We start from the raw sequence: 21,334 nt of genomic DNA, 5'->3' as shown, positions 1-21,334 counted from the left end.
CATCTGGAAATTTTTACACACTGTGTATAGAGCTTCCATCACTTAGCTAACATGACATCAGTACTACCAGTCACCTGTTAGATGGCCTTGCATGGGATTAGTTATCTATAAAAATTTCAAAAGCATATTCCTGTTATGTCTTTGCTAGAGGAGGAGGAGGACCAAAGCTGCAAATAAAAATGTTCCAGGTTTAATATTTTTCAAAGTCTGGGAACTTAGAATAACAAAGCTGACATAGAGAAATGAAAAAGTTCTGGGCACCACAATTCTTTTATGACCTTCAAAAATACACTTGTTCAGCCTACTAAATTTAAGGGGTGACAGTGTTCACTGTTCAATATAGTTTACATTTTGGCAAGATAAAATTAGTAAGCTGTTTTGCACACTGTTTCAACAGGACCTGTTGACCACGTGTCTTTTAATGTAATCATCAGATTTTTCTTTGTAGAAGATAGATTGTAGTCTGGTTTCCTTCTACTGATAAGGAAAGGGTTTTTTTCCCTTTTAACACCACAAGAGTTGTTGTACTTCAAAAGTGTCCCTGATTGTCAGAAACATGCTGGCTTAAACACAAGTGGATCCTCTTATCTCTGTTATCCTGAGGAATCCTTTGATTATCACCACAAGCTCTTACATTTCTGAATTGTCTGTGGCTGTATTTGGTGCTTTTTGTATTAAAAAAATTAAAAGTCCCATAGTCGTGTATAAGGTTATACCAATTTCCACCAATTTCACCTTCAGGAATTTATAGAGCCCACCCAGGTGCCAGTACTTAGTAGCAGTGAGTACCCCTGCAAAAAATGCCCTAGCTGTACTTAATGTTTTCTACCTAGATGACCACCAGCTCTTTACAGGGGTACTTTAGGCATGAGCTCTTCTGGTATGAGCTTAGTCATATGGGCATGGAAAGGCACAATGGAGCCCCTGCCCTTCCCTCTCTTTGGTGAGTGCCACAGCATGCCAGCAATTAACCAAAATCAAAGGCTGGTCCACTTCCTATTTCCCTGTTCAACCTTCCCTCTCAAACCTATGACTTGGTTGGGAAGTCGCTTTGTGGTCCAACAGACTCCTGACTGAAGGCTTGGATATGCTGGCCTCCCATTTGCAGTAATGGCCCTACAATGATTCCCCCTTGTACATCTTGGAAGGGATTGTATCTTTATTTTGTCTTTCATCCGTGGAAGTTTGGATGGCTCTCATTCCAATAGGTTTTGCTCTTTATTTTTCCCCTCATTTCCACCCATCATTATGAACTTCTGGATGTCATTTAAGTTGCTGTAGTCAAAGAATTAGTTCTTTAAATGTGCCAGCAGTACAACCAATGGCCATGAAAAATTGATTTGTGGTCTCAGAAAATACTTTTATTGGCTTCAGAATTCCTGCATTTAAGTTGACACATCTGTACACAACATAAATTGCAGTCGTCAACTATGGTCTGATGATATTTTGTCTTGTTGCCATCTGTTCTCCAGAAACCATCATTTTTCTCCATCCTTTCTAAGAGTACATTAAATAACCCTTTAGGAGACGTAATGTACTTGCCATTGAACCATTGATTTTTATTATGCCTGTGAATGTTTGGGGACAAGTTGCACTGAAACATAGCTTGCATAATATTACTTTGCTGTCCTGATAAAAATTCAAAAGTCCGTTTTGCAGGATCATTATGCTAAGTTGCTCCTTCTGGGATATTTTGAAAGAGACTCATAACTACTGATTGCTTTTGAGCACTGTATTCTTACCCATTTTGGAAATATGGTGAATGAAAACCATTATTATGGAATGATTATAACTCTATTAAAACATGACATTAATTATGACATCGGAAATGGCAGATCAATTAGTTGTAATTGTAATTGCAGGTATGCAATTTCTGTTGCAGAATGTTGAGATAATGGAACATGGAAAAAAAGAAAGAAATGTCAACAGAGTAGAAGCTGCTTTATTTTTCCGCCCATCTAGGAGCCATGCTGTGGGCAAAATTAAGACGAATGAAATCAGGCAGTGTCTTTGATTCGACTGACTTCTGTTGCAGGAGAAATGCACAAGCTTTTAAGTAGTGCAGAGTTCTGAATGTTCTAAGTAATCTGGCAACTTTCATGTTTCCATATTTGACTCTTTCACAAGCTAAAGTTAGTCCATTAAAATATTGTTTTACCTAAGTAAGCAGAAGGGTAGGGTAAATCTTAGGCACCTTTGGCCTCAACTATCTAGCAATCCTTCCTTATTGCCCCTCACCTACCTCTGAGTTCTGTTACTGGCAAGATGGGCTGTCCTCTAAACTCACAAGAACATGAGCCCTGTGTTTTTACCAACTCTGCTTGGTTAGAACCTTGTGGCCCGTTTTTCATCTTTGGGTATAGCGACCATCATTCATGGTCTCTTAATCCTGAGTCTCAGCTGCTGTGTTACATTTGAGCCTATTTATTCTTTAGACACATCAGCTTGGATGTAGAATACAATGTCTTGCCTTTTGAATGTATGTAGGCCACTGGGAACACATCACACCAGAATGCCCAACTTCTGCGTAGGGTCCTACGTCCCTTCGAGATGCCAGCAGGGGGTGTGGGGGGACACTCTGGGAGCGGGAAGTGTTGCCCCCAATGTGCTGATATCACCAGCAGTTGATGTAGGTGCGTCGGGGGTGATGCTCTGGTTTTGGGGCAAAACTCTATGGTAAAATTGTCCTCAAACCATAGAGTTTTGCCCAGAAATCAGAGGGGGGCCCCCCACGTCACTGACATGCCTATATCACTTTTGGGTGATGTAGGCACATTGCTCCATGTTGGGGGGGGGGATTTCCTACTGCCAGCCAACTGGCTAGTGGCGGGCAGGAAACTGCAAAACTGGAGATCCCCTGACCCCAACTGGGGACTGGCAACCTTACATCTACACCGGGTCCCTGTTATTTTCCAGGTACAATTTGAGATGTTGTAGAACAAAATTTGAGTCCACTAGCACCTTAAAAACCAACAAAATTTTCCAGGGTATGAGCTTTTGTAAGTCAAAGTTCACTTTGTCAGATACAAATCAGAATGAAGGTGTTGTATTTGATAAATCTGAAAAAGTTTCCTAAAACACATACTTCTGATGCTGCTGGGGGCTGGTCTTGACCCCCTTCAAGGATATTCTAGGCCCTTGCCTGAATTTTCAGCATAAACATAGTAAGCCTCTGGCCCTTTTACATGCAGAGAGATGAGGGAATAGCATACAGTTAGTATTCTACTCAGTTTTTCCCATCAGAAACAAATCTGCACCTGCTTGCCAGGTTTCTGACAACTGAGTGCAAATGCACTGGAAAAGCTGGAAATACCTAAGTATTTATTTAAAATTTATAAAATTCAATTGTATTGTGCTAAAATCTAATTAATTTCATACATTTCATATAAATAAAGATACAATATTTAGAGTTTTGCACTGATTCACCTGTATACCTTTAGGCTCCCTTGCCACAAAATTTTGGGCTACTGCTCAGGCACTGTACTGCAGTCTGTTGGATCACCTGTGTCCTCCTATGCCTATAATCTGTGCTTTTAGGATATAAAATGCTCTTGGTCATTGATCTCCATTACTGAATCTCCTTGTTTCCAAAAATGTGATTTTTCTATACTGAGATGCTATAATACCTGTTTTTAAACAACGTTCTAGACAGCTGGGATAAGGAAGAACAATTTTAGCAGTATGCATGGAACTGTGCATTAATAAAATAAAATAATATATTTTAAAGATGCTGTTACCAGACTTGACCCTGTTGGGTTCAGGAAAAATTATTACCTTCTACAATGCAAACCTGTTCATTATCTTCTGAGACCATGCGCTTGTTTGGTTAGTTTGGATGCTGCTATTAGGAGACCCCACTGTGGCTCACAATGTTATTTATTTATTAAAATACTTACATCCCTCTTGTGTCTCAAGGTAGAATGCTCATCACACTTAAAGCATTACGGTTTAAAACCAATAGATTAAAGCCCCAGACACCTCCTACCCCCAGAAGATGCCTGCAATTTAGACCCAATTAAAAGCCCTGGTGAATAAAATGATTTTGCAGTGCCTCCTGAAGACGTCTAACAATGGAGCTCCCATCACAACTCTTAAACCGATTTTAAAATACTCTAAAGGACACAGTGTAAACACCCTAGAGCAGGGGGGTCAAACATAAGGCCCAGGGGGTGGAACCGGCCTGTACAGGGCTCTTATGCGGACCATGAGCAACTAATGCAGGGAGGGAACAGGAGACTGCTCAAGGGAGTGGGTGGGGCCACTTCAATTGTGGCTTCAGTACAGCAGAACGACCTTGTCTGCAGCAGTCAAGCAGCGTGGGAACATCTGCCCAGTGCTGCACTGCTGGCTCTCCAGTCTTCCCATGAGGGTTTTCCTCTACACTTCCTCCCAGCCCATGGAGCCTTGCAGTGAGGATACAATAACTCAGAGCTTACCAACTGCTGTCCTTTATACAATTTACATCTCTGGTACCTGGTATTACGTGAGAGCCAGTTCGATGTAGTGGTTAAGTACATGGACTCTAGGGTTTGATTCCCCACTCCTCCACTCGCAGCTGCTGGGTGACCTTGGGCAAGCCATAGTTCTGTCAGAGGTGTTCTTGAAAAGAGCAGTCTCTGTCAGAGCTCTCTCAGCCCCACCTACCTTACAGGATGTCTGTTGTGGGGAGGGGAAGGGAAAGGAGTTTGTAAGCCGCTCTGAGTGATGGGTGGGGTATAAATCCAATCTCCTCCTCCTCCTTCGTTTTATGGCAAAAATGGCCCAGCCCAACAAAGGGACATTTATGTCAGATCCGGCCCTTGTAGCAAATGAGTTCGACACCCCTGCCCAAGAGGAACCATTCTTCTTCATCATCATCAGTCAGCTAATACAAATGCCTTCTGGAGTAGAAATGTTTCTTCTTTATTCAGAAGTCACCTTAGACAAGAAAAGGTCTCACAGGAAAACCCTGTTTCTTGATCTCAGGGTTTGGCCAAATTGATATGGGAAGTGATGATCATTTAGATACTGTGGATCCAGATTGCTTGTGGTAAAAGTCTGCATCTGAAAATCCCTGAACCCCCAGAGTGCCAGAAAATGCCTTTTCGGGGAGGTTCTGGGATTTACAAAGTGTTTTAACACAATTCTGGAATTTTCCGGGACTATAGAAATACATCCTGGAGAATTTGGGGGTGGGGTGCTTGTGTTTGGATTTTTCTGGATTTGGGATCATGCTGGTGGCTGCTTGTTTATTTTTCTTTGAGTCTCCTTATTTCAGGTGTGATCCTTGGAAAGTAACAGGAGATTGCTTTCTAGTCAATCAAGGTCTTGCCCAACTGAAGAATCCTGATATAAATACGTGTCCCTCCCCCCCCCCCCATTACACAAAGCAAGGCACCGTTACTTACTGTGCTGCTGCTCCTCCAGTAACTCTCCGATGGCCTGGCACATAGCTTGGTGCATTTCCTCCAACAGCAATGGGTCTGCAGGGTTTCTTTGGTGGCACTTCTGGAAGCCTTGGAGGATGCCAATGATGCTGCCTTCTCCTGGGCTTCAGGGGTGCAGGCCTCCACCACCTGCTCATCCTAAGCCTCCTTCTCCATTTTTCAGTAAGCTGGCAATACTACCCAGAAGCTTAAGCAGTGCGGGAGAGTAGGGGTGACTGACAAAGCAGCATCTGCCTTATTTCTAATCTACAAACCTCTGTCTTTGTTGGGTTAAGTTTCATTTCATTTGCTCACATCCATCTGGTATTGCCACTAGCCACTGCCTTGCCTCTCCCATTGCCTCCTTGAATTTAGATGAGAGCTGTGTGTTATCCACATTTTTGGTAACTGTGTGCTTCAAATTCCAGATGATCTCTTCCAGTGGTTTCCTGTAGATTTCAAAAGCGGGGGAGAGAAGGTGGGCCCTTGTGAGATACCACAAGTCAGTCACCTAGGGTCCGTACTATAAATTCCCAGAGACAATCTTCTCTTGCCTTCAGGAAAGACTGAAACCAAAACAGGACCATGCCGACTAGGAACATACTGACTAAGTGGCCCAGAAGAGTAGGTGAGCAAATAGCATCACATGCTGTTGAGCAGTTCAAGAGAAATTGCAAGGACAGTCTCTCTGCCTTTTAACCAGTGTAGATCATGTAACACAGCCCAAAGCAGTTTCTCTCCCACAACCAGGTCAGATTTCAGATTAAAAAGGATCCAGATAATGAGTGTCAACCAAGCAAGCTTGTAAATGTTTAGCTGCCACTTTTTCTTACCCGGAAATGACAAGTTGGCAACAGGACACTAGTAATTTAGACATACTACATCAAGAGATGGGTTTTAAAACAATAGTCTGACTGCTGCTGCTTTTAAAGCTGGAGTGAGGAGACCCTCCACAAGAGTACCATTTATAATAGGGAACATATTACACAACCCAGTCATTATGAGATTATTTATTTATTTATTTATTTGCATTTACTGAACCTGGAATTCAACAAGAGAACTTTCAGACCCAATGGTTTATTTATCGATACCCAGATCTCCACTTTTTGGGGAAAGGATCAGAAAGAGGGAAAACATTTAGGTATTTCGTTTCTCTTTTCCTTATCTGGCTTGGTTTGGTTGTAGTAGTTAAGAGTGGTGGACTCTAATCTGGAGAACTGGGTTTGAGTCCCCCTCCTCCACATGAAGCCTGCTGGGTGACCCTGGGTCAGTCAAAGTTCTCAGAGCTGTTCTCTCAAGAGCAGAGCTCTCTCAGCCCCACCTACTTCACAAGGTGAAGGATGAGGAAGGGAAGGAGATTGTAAGCTGCTCTGAGACTCCGAGTGAAGGGAAGGGTATAAATGCAACTCTTCTTATTTCTACCCCCTATCATGCTCTGCCAAACCCTAATGTAATGGCAACCCCAGTTATGCTCGCCTCCTCCAGTAATTCTATCATGGTCTGTGCATTTCCTCCAACAGTAGTGGGTCAAGCTTTCCAAACACCCAGTGCTTTTGCTAACAGATGAAGAGAGTTGCTTTTGAGGGGGCTTTTGTTTGGTTTTTTTTTTTTTAAACTGTGTATATGAGAAGGCTTAAAAATAATGCTTCATAAAGCAAGGTTCCAACTTTGTATTACCGTGAATTTATTTAGCTAGTTATGTATGCAAAACCAGTAATTGGCTTAAAATATTTTCTGTACGCAGTCTTGGAATATTACTCCCTTAGGGTTTGATCCAATAGTTCTGTTCCCCAAACTGGGAATCTTCCATTGGAGGAAGTCCTCACCTAGTAGATGGGGATCATTATATGCAGTCTTCCATATTCCCTTTCAACTATGCAAAGAAAGGTAAAGGTTTCTTTTGCTTGAAGGGAAACTCTAGGGGGTGGTGTTCATCTCCGTTTCCAAGCTGAAGAACCAGCACTGTCCAAAGACGTTTCCATGGTCATGTGGCTGGCATGACTAAGCGCTGAGGTGCACGGAATGCTGTTACCTTCCCACCAAAGCGGTATCTATTTATCTACTTGCAATTTCTTTCTGTCGAACTGCTAGGTTGGCAGGAGCTGGGGCCAGAGACAGGAGCTTACTCCACACAGCACTCGGGTCTCGTACTGCTGAGCTACAGACGTTCTGGTCTGCAGCTTCAGCGTCTTAACCTCTGAGCCCTTATGCAAAGAAAGCAGGGCCCAAATAAGATCAATCTGACAGTTTGAGTAAAGGCAGACCATAAGTCTGACTTACTGTGTATCTATACCATGGTATAATAAGGCCTGTTTAACCAGCATGGTGTTCTTTAGGTAGGCCATTCAGATGTCAAATATCTCTCAGTCTTGAACATTGTTTCTGTGCTCTAAGTTGTTGAATGCTGCAGACTTCTTTCAACATCGGCAAAATTTACCAAGGTAGTTGAGACTAGGAAGGAGAAAACATTGAGAACCTTTGTTAGGGACATTGCTAGTTCCAAAAAGTTTCCATTGTAGTTGAAATGCCAGCTTCTGTGAAAGTTTCTTATCTTACCAGCTGGTTATGTGTTCAGCAAGAGAGATAAGGGAGTGTGTTGTGGCTGAATATTTTCTCTTGGTTGCAAATTCAGAAGGAGGAAGAAATAGGTTTAGACTCCCTACACATTTATGTCTTTTTATAGGCTTCTTGGGGCAGCTGTGATCTTTGTTGTATTGGGTTTTCCCCCCACATGTTGCAAAGTTTAAATAAACACTTTTATAAGTGCTTCCCTTTTCTTTGAAGTGTCATTCTTCTGTGTAAAAGAGTATTTTATTGAACAAATATAGCTTAATATCATCCTTACATTTTCTTCCCCCTTTAACTGGATATGTTAATTTTAAGGAAGAGGTTATCTTAGTATAGATTCTTGTATATACCTTATGCATCTTTCATAAGATTGTCTCTGCACTGCTGTAATCCATTTCTTTGGGTTAGTAGTTTAACGTTGAGATTTCCATTTCTTTCTCAATCATGCTAATGTTTAAAATTCCCGTTAAGTACAAGACAACCCGTCTAGACAGTCTCGTAACTGCCCAGTAATATGGAAACAACCCTTGTTTTGCTGTGGTTCAACAGGAAGAGCACACAGTTGGATTGTACCATTTTACCCGCCTTTAAGAATCATGAGGTCAAGTATGCAGCATATTCCACTTAACACAATTCATGGTTATTACTTACAGCTGTTTCTGCCAGACAAAAAAATAGTAACTGCTTGCCTTAGATAGCAATGACAGCAGCTGTCTTAACATGTAAGAAAAATGACTCTGTATCAATATCTCTCCTAACAAGTTTCTTTGAGTTTTGACCTTATAATCCAACACCGTGTTTTCTAATTGGTCCATGGTTTCGATAAAGAAGCTTATGTTTTATTGTGCTCTTAAGATACATTCTGTTTTGTAACCTGTCCTTCAATGGAAACTTCATTTGGTTGTCTCATAGAATTCTGGTTCTTAACTTTAACTTTACACGCAATCTGTTCTTGATGGCAGCTGTTTTAGCATGAGGCCTAATTCTATGCTGTACACTAACTCATTGTACTTTGTTCTGCTTGATGCTGAAAAGGCATAGAGTGCACTGAAATCAGTGGGCTTGGACTCCTAGAGTGACACCAATTGTCTCTTGCTACTAGCCCAGGCTAGCCCAGTGTCATCAGATCTCAGGAGCTAAGTACAGTCAGCCCTGGTTAGTATTTGGATGGAAGAACACCAAGGATGTCCAGGGTTGCTGTGCCAAGGCAGGAAATGGGAAACCATCTCTTGCCTTGAAAGCCTTAGGATGTGACTTGATAGCAACCCCCCCCCCCCCAAAAAAACCCTAGAATAAAAAGTGGTGTGATAATTCACGTGCGCAAGGGAGAGTTCTAGGGCTGGGATAAGTTCGCCCTTATAAGGATTCCTACCCCAGTTAATGCAAAGCTGTTTTCTGAATATCATCAGTTTATGGGATTGTGGCATAAATAAGCATATGAAATTAACAACGAAATCCTGAATTGTCTCAAGATGACTGGGAATGAGTTCTAAAAGGGCAGATTTGGTGGCTATGCCCCCTTTCTCATTCCTGGTCTGGAATGAGAGGCTAATGAAAGGGGCTGACAGGTGCCTTTCAGTTGTTTTAAGTTTAATGAGGGGGAAACAGAGAAGAAAAACAGGTAAACCTGAGGACACCCAGTTGGCTTTCAGGCCACACAGCTGTAAATTATTTGGCCAAATCAACACAAAATTGAGTTGGAGATGGGTTCTCAGAGGAACTTTTCACGTAGGAACTGCCTGCAGCTGCCTAAGCAGTCATGCCTCAGGCTTTGAGGACCATAATAATGTAATCTCAAAACATCAGATGAGAGGAACTTGTGGAAAATATGTGGTCATGGAATCTCTAAATTTTAGTGCTAGTGCATTGATGTAGTAGTACCTGAGGGTGATTGTCTGCCAGAAGCATTTTGATGTAAGTTCATTCTGGTAACTAAATAGTGTGAACAGCAGGTCAACTTATTGCTGCAATGACCTGTTTGGTGTAGTGGTTTGGTGTAGTGCACCTGCTGGATGACCTTGGGCAAGCCATAGTTCTGGCACAGCTGTTCTTGAAAAAAGAGCAGTTTCTGTCAGAGCTCTCTCAGCCCCACCTACCTCACAGGGTGTCCATTGTGGGAAGGGGAAGAGGAAGGAGTTTGCAAGCGCTCTGAGAATCCTTTGGGTAGTGAAGGGTGGGGTATAAATCCAATCTCTTCTTCTTCTGTAAGAATTAGATGGCCATGGCAATAATGGTGAGAACTCTGGGAGTTTTGAAATGGCTTAGTTAGCTCTTTTCTAAACACACACACAGGGTCCATCTTTGCACAAAGTTTGCTTTGTAAAGTTATCAAAGTTATTGTTGTTGTTTTTTGAGATTTATAATCCCATAAAATCCCTTGTTCTCCTGTAGAGAGTGCTATATCATTTCCAACAGGCAATAGCTATAAAACCCTTGCTCCTATTTTTTAAAAGAAATGGATAAATATCCTCTGAATCCACTACAGTTACAGTAAGTGGCCCTGGCTAATGATTTGATTTGAGAATTGAGAATACAGTCTGGATTTACTCTGTGTGCATTAACGCAGGTCAAATGGACACTGGCTGCATTTTAAATCCGTAATGGAAGGCTGAAGCTTGTCTTAAACCAATCACATCAGTCTTGCCCAAGACTGACTTGGTCCCTAGAGGCCAAACCCAGTAAGCAAAGCTTTTATATGAATGGACTCTCTGCAGCCTGGAGTTTCATTCATAAAAATGGATGCTGAAGAGGGAGGGGGGAGGAAAAGTGCACACACGCACATTGGAATGTCCATTTATACAGAGCTGAAGGGTGTAGTGTTCTATCAGCTGCCTCTTTTGCCCAAGTAATGATTAATGCTCACTGGCCTCCTCTGCATGTAACTTGACACCCTTTATGGCCTTGGAGTGTTTCTAATGTATAGTGAATGAGAAGGCTGCATTCTCCAATCAGAAACATAAACAGGAACTGGTTGGTCTGAATTCCATTCAAATATGTCACTTCAGCCAGGCAGTGTTTGTAGAACTTAAATTTTACAGGCGGAGGATGGGGTGGAGGGAGAGGCTAAAGAAAGCAGCACAGATGTTGTTCTTTGCAGCCAAAGCCTGGAAAGGGGGGGAGGCTGGGAAGAGGAGGAAGAAACCCTGTTTTGTATTTTCCTTATAACGAGCAAGTTTAAGCTACAAAAACCATTTTAAGAAGTAATCCCAAATGACAGGAACAAATGCGGCATGTAAGAAAATAAAAAATAGCCACCGTCAGAAAGGATTTTACATTTAAAAAATAATAATGTGAGCATCTTTTCCTGTTTTGGTTCTGCTGACAACCACAACCCAAAAGTAATCTTTTGTTGAAGAGAAGCTGTTGTTGCCTAATGTGTTGTCTGAAAACCGGATGTCAGGATGCTGCCAGAATAAACCAGCAATTTGCTATAGAAAGCAATCTGGTGTGTTTCAGGGAAGAAAACTGTGGCTTTTCTGTTGCATGTGTTTTGGTTTCTTTTGGAATTGCTTTAGCCAAATTAGATTACAATTTATAGGTTGTTGCCAGATGAGAGAAGTAGAGATTAAGTTCTCTTTCTAAGAAGCCTGGCTTTTGTATTTATTGGCATCTGTTGTCATGCATTGTTTCTGTTGCTCTGAATTAATTTCAATATTTAATTTAATGGGGACTTTTCTTTTTTTTTGCATCCTCCTTCAATGCAGTATTGATGTCCCTGCCCAAGTATTTGGAATGTAGGCAAAAAGGGCTCAGAGGACTTGGGTAGGTAACTGCTTTTAAAGATAGCACATGTTGTTAGCTATTTATCTTGATGGGCTTCTTTGTGTGATTTACCATATATGTGGGGATTCCCCCATCTGTATGAGCTTCTGTGCCTCAGATTCTATGTAATGCACTGGTCAAAAGTGCAAGCCACAAAACTACCACTTCGAATCTTAGCTATAAACTCATTAGATGGACTTCAATACATCTGCCTCAGCTTCCCCTGCCTTCCCGTTTGCAAGGTGAGAATAACAGCAGTGGCCAACAACACAAGTTTTTTGAAATGATGCCTAAGAAATACTTTGGATCCTAAGGCTCTTTTCTACAAAACAGTTCCATTTCTCTGGTGCAGGGAGCTTCTGCTGGTGGAGCACATTTCTTTTACTGGAGGCACTGGAGGAAGGCTCCACTTCCATACAAAAAGTAATTTATATTTCATAGTGAACCAAAACGTATTGCCTGTTTCACTTGGGCTGCCAGCTCCAAGTAGGAAAATTCCTGGAGATTTGGGGGTGGAGCTTACAGATGGCACCCTTCAAAGTAGCCATTTTCACTGGCAAAGTGATCTCTGTTGTCTGGAGACCAGTTGTAATTTCAGAAGATCTCCAGGCCTCACCTGGAGATTTGCAACACTTTGGGTGCATTCAGACGGGGGGATTTACAACGGTATAGATGCCGGTTCCAACCGGTGTACTTACTGGCGTTCACACGGCGAACATCTGCCTCCCGTCCCTAACCGTGGTAAAGCCCTTTAAACCGTTGTACTCTGCCACTAGGTCCCCAAGTGGTGGTATCCTGAGTACAACGGTTGTAATCGGTTAACCCCGCCGTCTGATCGCTCTCCAACGTTGAGAAACAACTTCCGTTCCCCGCTTGTGAAAGCTGCCCGAGGCTTCCGCTTTGCGCCCGCCATTTTTTAAAGTAGGCGATGTGCGCTTGGGCGAAACTTCGCCCCGGCGTTTGTTTTTTAAAAAAAGAAAAGGTCCTTAGTTTAGCGTTTGCTCTTTAACGCCCCCCAGACCCGGCAGATCCTCAAGCAAAACCTCCCCTCCTCCTAGGCAGATCCTCAAGCAACACCTCCCCTCCTCCTAGGCGCCCCCGCAACTTTTGCCCCTCTTTTTCCCGCGCCGGGAGAAGCGGCTGAGGCTGCAGATCTTGCCGCCCGCTCTGGCTGGCTCCCTCCCGCATCGCCCGCACAGCAGCCCCCGGGCCGGGGACCAAACGGCACACTGCACAATCGCCTCTCCGTGACATCTTCAATGACACCCACCCGCCGGTCAGCCCCAGAAGGGGGCTGCTTTCGCAAGCTCTGCTCGCGGGGAGTTGGGGGGGAGAGAGACCCGGCTTGCCTGCCTGCCTGCCTGCCGAGACACACGGGTGGCCAGAAGAGCCCCCCTCTCTGTCTCTTGCAAACCGGAGAGACCCCAGCCGAGGCGGGTCCTATGAGCGCAGGAGGAGGTGGAGGAAGCCAGCCAGCCCTCGCCTCCCCTCCCCGGGGCGCCATCCTGCTGCGGGGCCTCCCCAGCGCTTGCACCACCACCTTGCAGAGGATCAGGGAGACGGCTTTGCTTTTGCACGAGGTCTGCCTTACTTCCCCGTCCCGCCAAGTGGGCTGCCCGAAGCTCCCCTGCTCGACGCCGCTAGTCTCCCACACCCTTGCCCGCCACTGACCTACTCCCGTCTGCCTTCCCCCTCGGCTCGGCCAGCTGCTCCCCGGCTTTGTATCTTTGAACTGAGAAGGGGGGGTCGCTGAGTTGTATATGTATGCGTTTTTTGGGAGAGGAGAGGGGAAAAAAGATTTGGGGTGTGGGGGGGAACTGGCCCTCTGTTGAAAACCCTGTATCCAGGTGACTGGTTGCATTGGAAGAAAAAAGGGAGAGAATGGGCTTTAGGACCCCTCAGACGGAGTCCCAGCTGCCCCCGGCCGTCCCTCTCGCCATTCTGAGGTTTAAAAAAAAAAAAGCCTACTCCCGCTGCGTGTGAACGGGCATACAGCAATGGGCTTCGCTGTGAGGGAGGTAAGTGTGATCACATTTCAGCTGGCATAAACTGCACCGGTTCCAACCGGTACAGTTTATGCCGGCTGAAACGCCCCGTCTGAACGCACCCTTTGTTTCACCACCATTTAAAGAATGATAATACTTAAGTAGTTATTTTTAATTCCTTTTTCTGTGGTAGGATACCTTACTTGGTGCACTTCTTGTGTACACAGATGTTATTTATTAAAATAAATGGGATATTCCCTACTTATGAGGGAAGTATCCGTACATGCGCTTTGGAGATCTTTGGAGTAAATGGAGCAAGCAGGCAACTTGTGCAAGAACAGTGGGTAAAATAACATCCATTCATACAATAGGCAAATCATCTGTACAAACAGCTGCCAAGCCAGTTTTCCAGTTAATGAGGTATACAAATTAGAGTCAATAAACTGTTTCAATGATAAAATAAATCCTATAGATTTTTCCCTTTGAATTTTTTTGGGAGATTACTGTTGATGCTAAAGAGGTTAGTGGCCTAAATTGCATTATTCTTTAGTATAACTGCTCTTGTCCATATAAATAATAGTGCAATGTGAAGGGTTTATCATTATTGTGAGAGATGGAACTAGAACCCCAGATTTATAAGAACATCTTGTTTGCAAGTATTGTTTGGGAAGACTGCCACAAAAGAGTTGCAGCCTCTTCCTTGTCCAGCTCTGAGGACAAACCGCAATAAAGATTGAACCACACTGGCAATCTTTCTGTGGAATTGATCTTTCTGGCCCCTATAGACAGGATGTTATTTGGACTGGACTGTTACACAGCAGTGACCCAGCACATTTTTACATTCTGGTTTCTTTATTGCTTTTTAAGATTTTGCTCTTCCTATAAGAACCTCAGGGTGGCATGCATGCCCCCCCCCGCCTGTTTTATGCTCAAGCTCTCTGAGGTATGTTACACTAAAAGATGGAATGGTCCTAAGGATACCCGTAAGTTTCACGGCATATTAGGAACCTGAACTGGGGTCTCCTCACTGCTAGTCCAACCATTACATGGTATTGACTCTAATGATAGGGAGATAAGAGTCATTTAGTAAAGCTGTAGAGAGAGTCCCAGTCCGTTTCAACACCCTAAGGGTTTTAAAAAAACAACAACAACTTGTCAGGACTTGCTGCTGTTATAACTGATTTGCTGTATTTCCCGTTTTTATATGCTCCCTAAATGCAAGATTGCTTCTCAAACTTGCAAGTTTATGGCCTGGAAGGCTGCTGTGGTTCAGCTCTGCCTAGCATGAGCCGTATATTTCATTCTGTCTAATTTTTGCATCAAGCTTTAGCAATTTGCAGTTAAAGCAAAAGCTGTATACCACAACTGCCTCACTAAAGACATCTTAGGAATGGCTGTTGTCTGTAATTCTGCACCCTGAATATGCCGCTTGTTCTCTGGCCCAGTTTCCCTATAACAGCAAGGATAGTTCTTCTTTTTAATTAATGCCCCCAACATTTGGATTTAATGGTTTCAGGCAGAGGGCAAGATTGGGTCCCTCCAGGCAGGAAGGCCCATTGAGATATGCAACAAAACCTTGCATTCTGTGGGCAATTCCTGCCTGTTCTCTGAACTCTGTACTAGGGTGGTATGTTTGCTTGCTTCAATACAAGAGAATATCCCTTCAAAAGGTATCTAACACCAATGAGAAATTAGTCATAACCAGAAGGGTTTGAGCTAATTGTGTTGGCTAAATTCAGTCAAGCCCTCAGACCCAGTCTCCTCCAGGAGGTGGCCTCTGTGACAACATGTATGAAAGAACTCCTGGGTCATCTCCTTTTGGGGGGCTACACATGAGGTACATGGTATTTCTTGTGGGATGCGTCTACCCACCAGGCTTGTGGTTGTCAGGACTGTGGAACTAACCCAAGTCTAGAATATAGGAGACATTGAGAAAGCTGGATTGGGGCTTCTACAGTTGTTTTGCTTGCTTGTTCTTCACCTCTGTGCCATCCTTTCCTCCAGTATCCCATGCTGTGGTAAAAGTGCCTTGACAGCCTGCACTCTTTTGCCCCCTATATATCTAAAACAGCATTTTGTTTTCCCTTACCATTTTTAATAGAACTCATTGACTTTTGTCTGCTGGTGATAATTTGCAACTGGTTACAGCTCAGTTATGCCCTGAAGGGAGGAGTTTTCCACAGGACTTCTGTGCCTTGAAATTAATCTATTAATGTTTGAATGGTGGCAGCTCACCCAGTCTGCCTAGAAGAGATGGGTAGAGGAGATGGGTAAACAGGCATGAGGCAGTGCACTGAGTGAAGCCTTTGGACTCATGGCTGTCTTTATGATATAGATTCATACCTAAGCTTCGCTATATGGTGTTTGGTTTTTAAGGGGCATCTTGAAATTGGAAGAAATTATATAGTTGCTGATATTTATCTCCTGCTTCAAGATGTAACTTCAGTAAGCTAGTTAATATACTTCTAGGCTTTAGTCAAGCATTTAGCACAATTTAAAACCTGCAATGTTAAATTTCATTGGTTGGCCTTTTTATTAGATAAGGTAGAAATGAAAGCAGCAGGCAATTTAATTGGCAGTAATTTTTTGTCTGGGCAAGTCATTACTTTGATGAACTTCAGAGCAATGTTTATGGCTCCTAATTAACCATGTTAGTCATTTGATTGAATAATCACTTTGGAAATGTTTCTACAATTTGATTACAGTTTGACCCATTCTGATAGTCATAAATTAACCAATAGCACTTCAGTTACTTAACAGAGAACATAAGAAGAGCCCTGCTGGATCAGACCAGTGGTTTATCCAGTCCAGCATCCTGACTCACACAGTGGCTGACCAGTTCCTCTGAATGGCCAGCAACAGAGCATAGAGGCTGAAGCCCGAAGCCTTCTCATGATGTTGCCTCCTGGCTCTGGGATTCAGAGGCTTACTGCCTTTGAATGTGGAAATGTCCCCTCAGTCACCATGGCTAGTAGCCATTGACAGACCTATCCTCCATGAATAAACAGCTTTTAAAGCTGTTTATTCCTGTGTTCTTCATGACGTCCTCTGGCAGAAAACTCCACATTTTAATCACCCCCTGTGTAAAGTAGTATTTCCTTTTGTCCATGCTGAACCTACTGCTCATCAGCTTCGTTGGATGCCCTCAAGTTCTAGTATTTTGGGAGAGGGAGAAAAAATTTTCTGTCAACTCTCTCCACCCCATGCATAATTTTATAAACCTCTATTATGTTCCCCCTTAGTCATCTCTTTCCTAAACTGAAAACTCCCAGACTCTTCAGCCTTTCCTCATAGGGAAGGCGCTCCAACCCTCTAATCATCTTGGTTGCCCTCCTCAACTTCTGCTCAGCCATATTTTTCTTTCAGTCCTCTATGGGCTGTTTAATCATATAGTTAAATTGTAGTTAATAAGGCTTGGGGTCCTGTCCATACGAGGCCTTTTGGGCCGGGAGCGGGACGGAACGGGGGCGGAGCAAACGGGTGCGATCCCACCGCAACATCTGGGAAGCGTACCGTCTCCGTCCCTGATCCGGCCCTTCCAGCGCTGCCCCGCACCAAAAAAGAACCACCTACCGAGGTGGTTCTTTTCGAAGGGCCGCAGCAACGCTGACCGTGGGATCGCCAGCGCGTCCTTGCACCGGCGCATCCCCGGCTCCTGGCCGAACTGCGCATGTGTGAGCATGCGCAGTTCGCCAGGCTCCCCTCCCCACCGTCGCTTTCTCCCCGGCATCTGATCGTGTTGGGGAGCGACGGCGCCGCGGCTCGGGGGATCCGTGAGATCCCGCTGCGCCGTCTCAACTTTGCTGCGGCTCACATTAGCCGCAGTTCGAGCGTCCTTTTCCCTGCCGTGTGGCAGGGACCAAAGACAAGTTTTGTTTGTTTTTGAAGACTGTCAGATGCGAATTACAATTAGCATACCAATACGTGAGTGTCTCCAGTGACTGGTTGAAAGTGAGAGGGCATTAGTGGGAGCTAGCTTTTTCACAGTGGATAAAACAAGTACATAAAACAGGCTAGGAATGGATAAGATGGAAACTCCTGGGCTGGTTATGTCTCCCTTCCCTGACTGTTTGCAGGTCCTTGGAGAAATGGCGTTTGGAATCTCCCATTTTTTGTGACCTTGTCCCCCTAAGAAACATATTTTCCTCCCTAGAATAGCTGGATTTCAAAGACAAAGGAATGCATATACTCATGTATGCTTTTACATTTGAACTATCCAAGGGATTCCCAAGCCCATCAAAAGTGGGGTCGGAGTGAGGTAATGAATGCACTGCTTCTGCATCCTTCCTTTGGATTGAGAGGTGTGGGGTGAGATTGGTGCCAGTTTTGCTTCTCTGCAGTCAGCCATCCTGCTGCAGGGCCCACCTTGCAGAGACTCTCTCAGTATATGAACAGCTGGGAGAATGAAAACTGTGTGTGTTGTTAGCACTGAGCGCAATGAAGAAAAGCCAGAGAGGAGGGGGCATAACACTGGAGGAAAAAAGAGAGAATGGCGATGCAGGAAGAATTGTGGTGAGAAAAAGGGGCACAACAGGTGGGAGAGCCAAATGAACTGTAGAGCTAAAGAGGCAAAAAAGAGAACGTTATAAGGATGCAAAGAGAACCAGCTTGGTGTAGTAGTTAAGGTATTGGACTAGATATGCATGGCCTGAATTTGAATCCCTACTCTGCCATGGAGCTTGCTGAGTGACCTTGGTCCACTCATTCTTTCAGCCTAACTTACCTCACAGGGTTGTTGTGAGGGTAATATGGAGGAGGGAGGCCACTGTATGCTGTCCTGAGCTCCTTGGAGGAAGGGTTGGGAGACAAATGTACTAAATAGACAGGAGTACAGACTTGTGGCAGAGAAGTAAGCTGGTACTAAGGAATGCAGAGACTACTGGGCAGTAAAAAAGGCTGAGAGAGGAAAAGAGGATGCACTTGGTGAGGGAGAGAGAGAAAACTCTTTGAGTTGTAAGGATAATGCTTTGGGGCAGATAACATAGCAATGCTACATTTTGGAATGAATAAAAATATAAAAGTAAACATTAAAGTGCCCGTGTCGTAAGCTAATAGTTTTTTGCTTCTAATGGAAGCAAGCATTTACCTTGATATAGCCAATTCAGTTCTGATCACTGGCTAGTTTTAGTCTCGCCATTATTTTTATATTCTAGCAGGTTTCCCCCAGTACTTTAAAATGGCCAAAACTGAATGCATATATATGAGTTAGAACATGAACATAAGCAATGACATTGGAGTGAAGCGGTGCTGTTAACGTTCTCTGTCCCACTCTCTCTTTTTCCTCTTGCCCTGCTTGCTTCTTTGAAAATCCAATTAGTTTTGTACATACGGAAATCAAAATTGTCTGAAGAGTTGCAGGACTGAGAATAGAACTAGATATGATACTCAACAAATTCTCTCCCTTCCCCATAATGTTCAAGCAAACTTACCTCTGCTCCTGTTGACAGTAGTGAGCGGTGGGGAAAACACATAATGCAGTAATGTTACAACATTGGTCGATCTATTTGAATATTATGAACAGTGAGGGAAGAACTTGACATAGTGCTCTAGGCTTTGGTGGTAGCCCAGTCTTGAGCATCACATTTAGTTCTGCCAAGTCCCTTGACTTTTAAAAAATTATTATTTTTCAAAGCATTGAAATACTATAGGTCCAAGGTGACAAGCACACTTCATAGTGAAAAAGAACGATAAAAAGTTTGTAGAATGAGATTACAAATTGATGAACTCTTATTGCTATCTGTGCCTGCACTTGCTTGGTGAATTCAATGTAAAATCTCATTTTCTTCTCCTTCCAAGTCCGTGATGCTCATCACTAGCCAGTGAACAGTAAAATTCAGTATTGCATTCTGAAAACCCTGAAGAAACTGTTCCTACTGATATCTTTTTAAAATTTTGTTTTGAGATTCTTCGGGATTTTATTGACAAGCTTATTGTTATGACATATTGAACCAGCCTAAGATTCAAGAGCAAGGACTATCTTGTATCCTCCGTATTAGCAATTAGGAGGGAAACTAAGACAACAAAATATTTCTGTGTATTTAATTAAAGCATGTGGTAGTTGTTGGATATTTAAACAACTAATACAGTTTAAATTAGTAATACAAGTATTTTGGAGAATTAAAAATTGAGAATATTATATTAGAGAATATTATATTATGTGTGTATTTCTACTAACCTGTTCACAGGGGGCATGAATAGCTTTCTCTGGAGAAGTGCTATTCCACACGCAAGCATTTTGGTTTTGTTCTAAAGCATAACGATTGCTTTGTTTTCCCATTACAGAAGGTGAACTATTCCCCCACTAATTTATTTATTAGATTTTTTCTTGCTCTTCTGCCAAGGGTTATATATTTAGTTCTGTCCCCTTTGTATCTTAACAAGATTCAATGGAAATATCTAATCTTTCAAATTTTTTCTTGATCATTTTATTTCTTTGGCATAGTTTGTTTTTTTCTTTAATGTAAGTACTGTCCTACATAAGTATGCACAGTGTCAGCCAAGCCTCCATTCAGTGGGCTTCAGAAATATTATTTATTATTATTATTATTATTTCTTCAAATGGACTGTGCTCCACTTTAGGCAAACAAGCTTTGGTTGCTTTACTTGTTCTTCTAAATTTTCTTAACTATTATGGGAGCAAAGGTTTTGTTTCACTGGTCTGTGTTGGACAAAATTACTGTTGGTGACATAATTTTTTCCCTTTTTTGTTACCGCTATTCTGTGTGTTGACAGGTAGTCCCTGCCCTGTGTCTTTGGCCTTTGTATAGTACTATTTTGTCTTCAACCCGCTTTGCTGTTAGCCTGTGCAATTCCAAACCACATTCTAACTAAAATGGTCTACTCTTTCCAGAAGTGCCTAGCTGCCATTCCATTTACATGAGGCAAGAAGGCTTCCTGACTCACCAAAACAGGACAGAAGTTAAGTGTGTGTGTCTCTGTGTTTCTATCTTTATTTTTTCTCTGTCTAAAAGCTGAAAGTAGTATTGAGACAGTACAAAGATAAATGTGTTGCTGCTTTTAAAACTCTAGCTCTTCCTAAGGTCTAATTTGCACACATAGGAGAATGCCTGGTGAAGTAAGGTGATAGAATGGGCTATACCACTTCAGACTGCAGGTGGAAGATCATGGTTGGTCCTGTTCTGGAAGGCTCTCTTAATTTAAAAACTCCCTGAAGGATACCAGCACAGTGCAGCCTTGTTTTTCTATGTGCATGGACTCTTCTATACAGAGGAGAATTCAAAACTGGAATTTCCTTCCTGCGGTCCAAAGTGGTGCAGTCCAGTCTACTGTTTCATTCTTCAGCATGTGTAAACCAGGCCTTAGTTATAAACAAGGCAGCCAATGAGATACATGTAACAGTTCCTGGTGTGGATCCTAAACTGCTGATCCATTAGTGTAACCAGAGGTCATTTCGTAGAAAAAGAGGTGCAGGAGCTAATTAGCATAGCTTATTTGCACATGCCACACCCTCTGACATCACCGGAAGTGTGTCAGAAGGCAACACCCACTGCTCAGGCTCCACTGGACTGTTTTGGATTGCTAGCTATTGGGGGGGGGGAACATGCAGATCTGTCCTCGCAGAGGAGGGAGAGCTTGTACCTGAATAAAACTTGG

At 43.2% G+C, this 21,334-nt stretch overlaps 1 protein-coding gene across 3 annotated transcripts in view; it reads left to right on the top strand.

Annotated features, from left to right (window-relative positions):
- Positions 1 to 21,334, top strand: part of ETV1 (ets variant 1) — an 89,020-nt gene that overhangs the window by 56,847 nt on the left and 10,839 nt on the right. For all 3 annotated transcript variants that reach the window (XM_015413467.1, XM_015413459.1, XM_015413453.1), the window contains one exon: positions 20,571 to 20,638. In XM_015413467.1, coding sequence (XP_015268953.1) covers positions 20,571 to 20,638 — 68 coding nt within the window. The remainder of the gene's footprint in view (positions 1 to 20,570; positions 20,639 to 21,334) is intronic.

Source organism: Gekko japonicus, unplaced genomic scaffold (assembly GCF_001447785.1).
Source record: "Gekko japonicus isolate JY-2015 unplaced genomic scaffold, Gekko_japonicus_V1.1 scaffold1093, whole genome shotgun sequence".
NCBI lineage: Eukaryota > Metazoa > Chordata > Lepidosauria > Squamata > Gekkonidae > Gekko > Gekko japonicus.
Note: the sequence above shows the minus strand (reverse complement) of the source record. Positions and strands in the feature narration are given on the sequence as shown.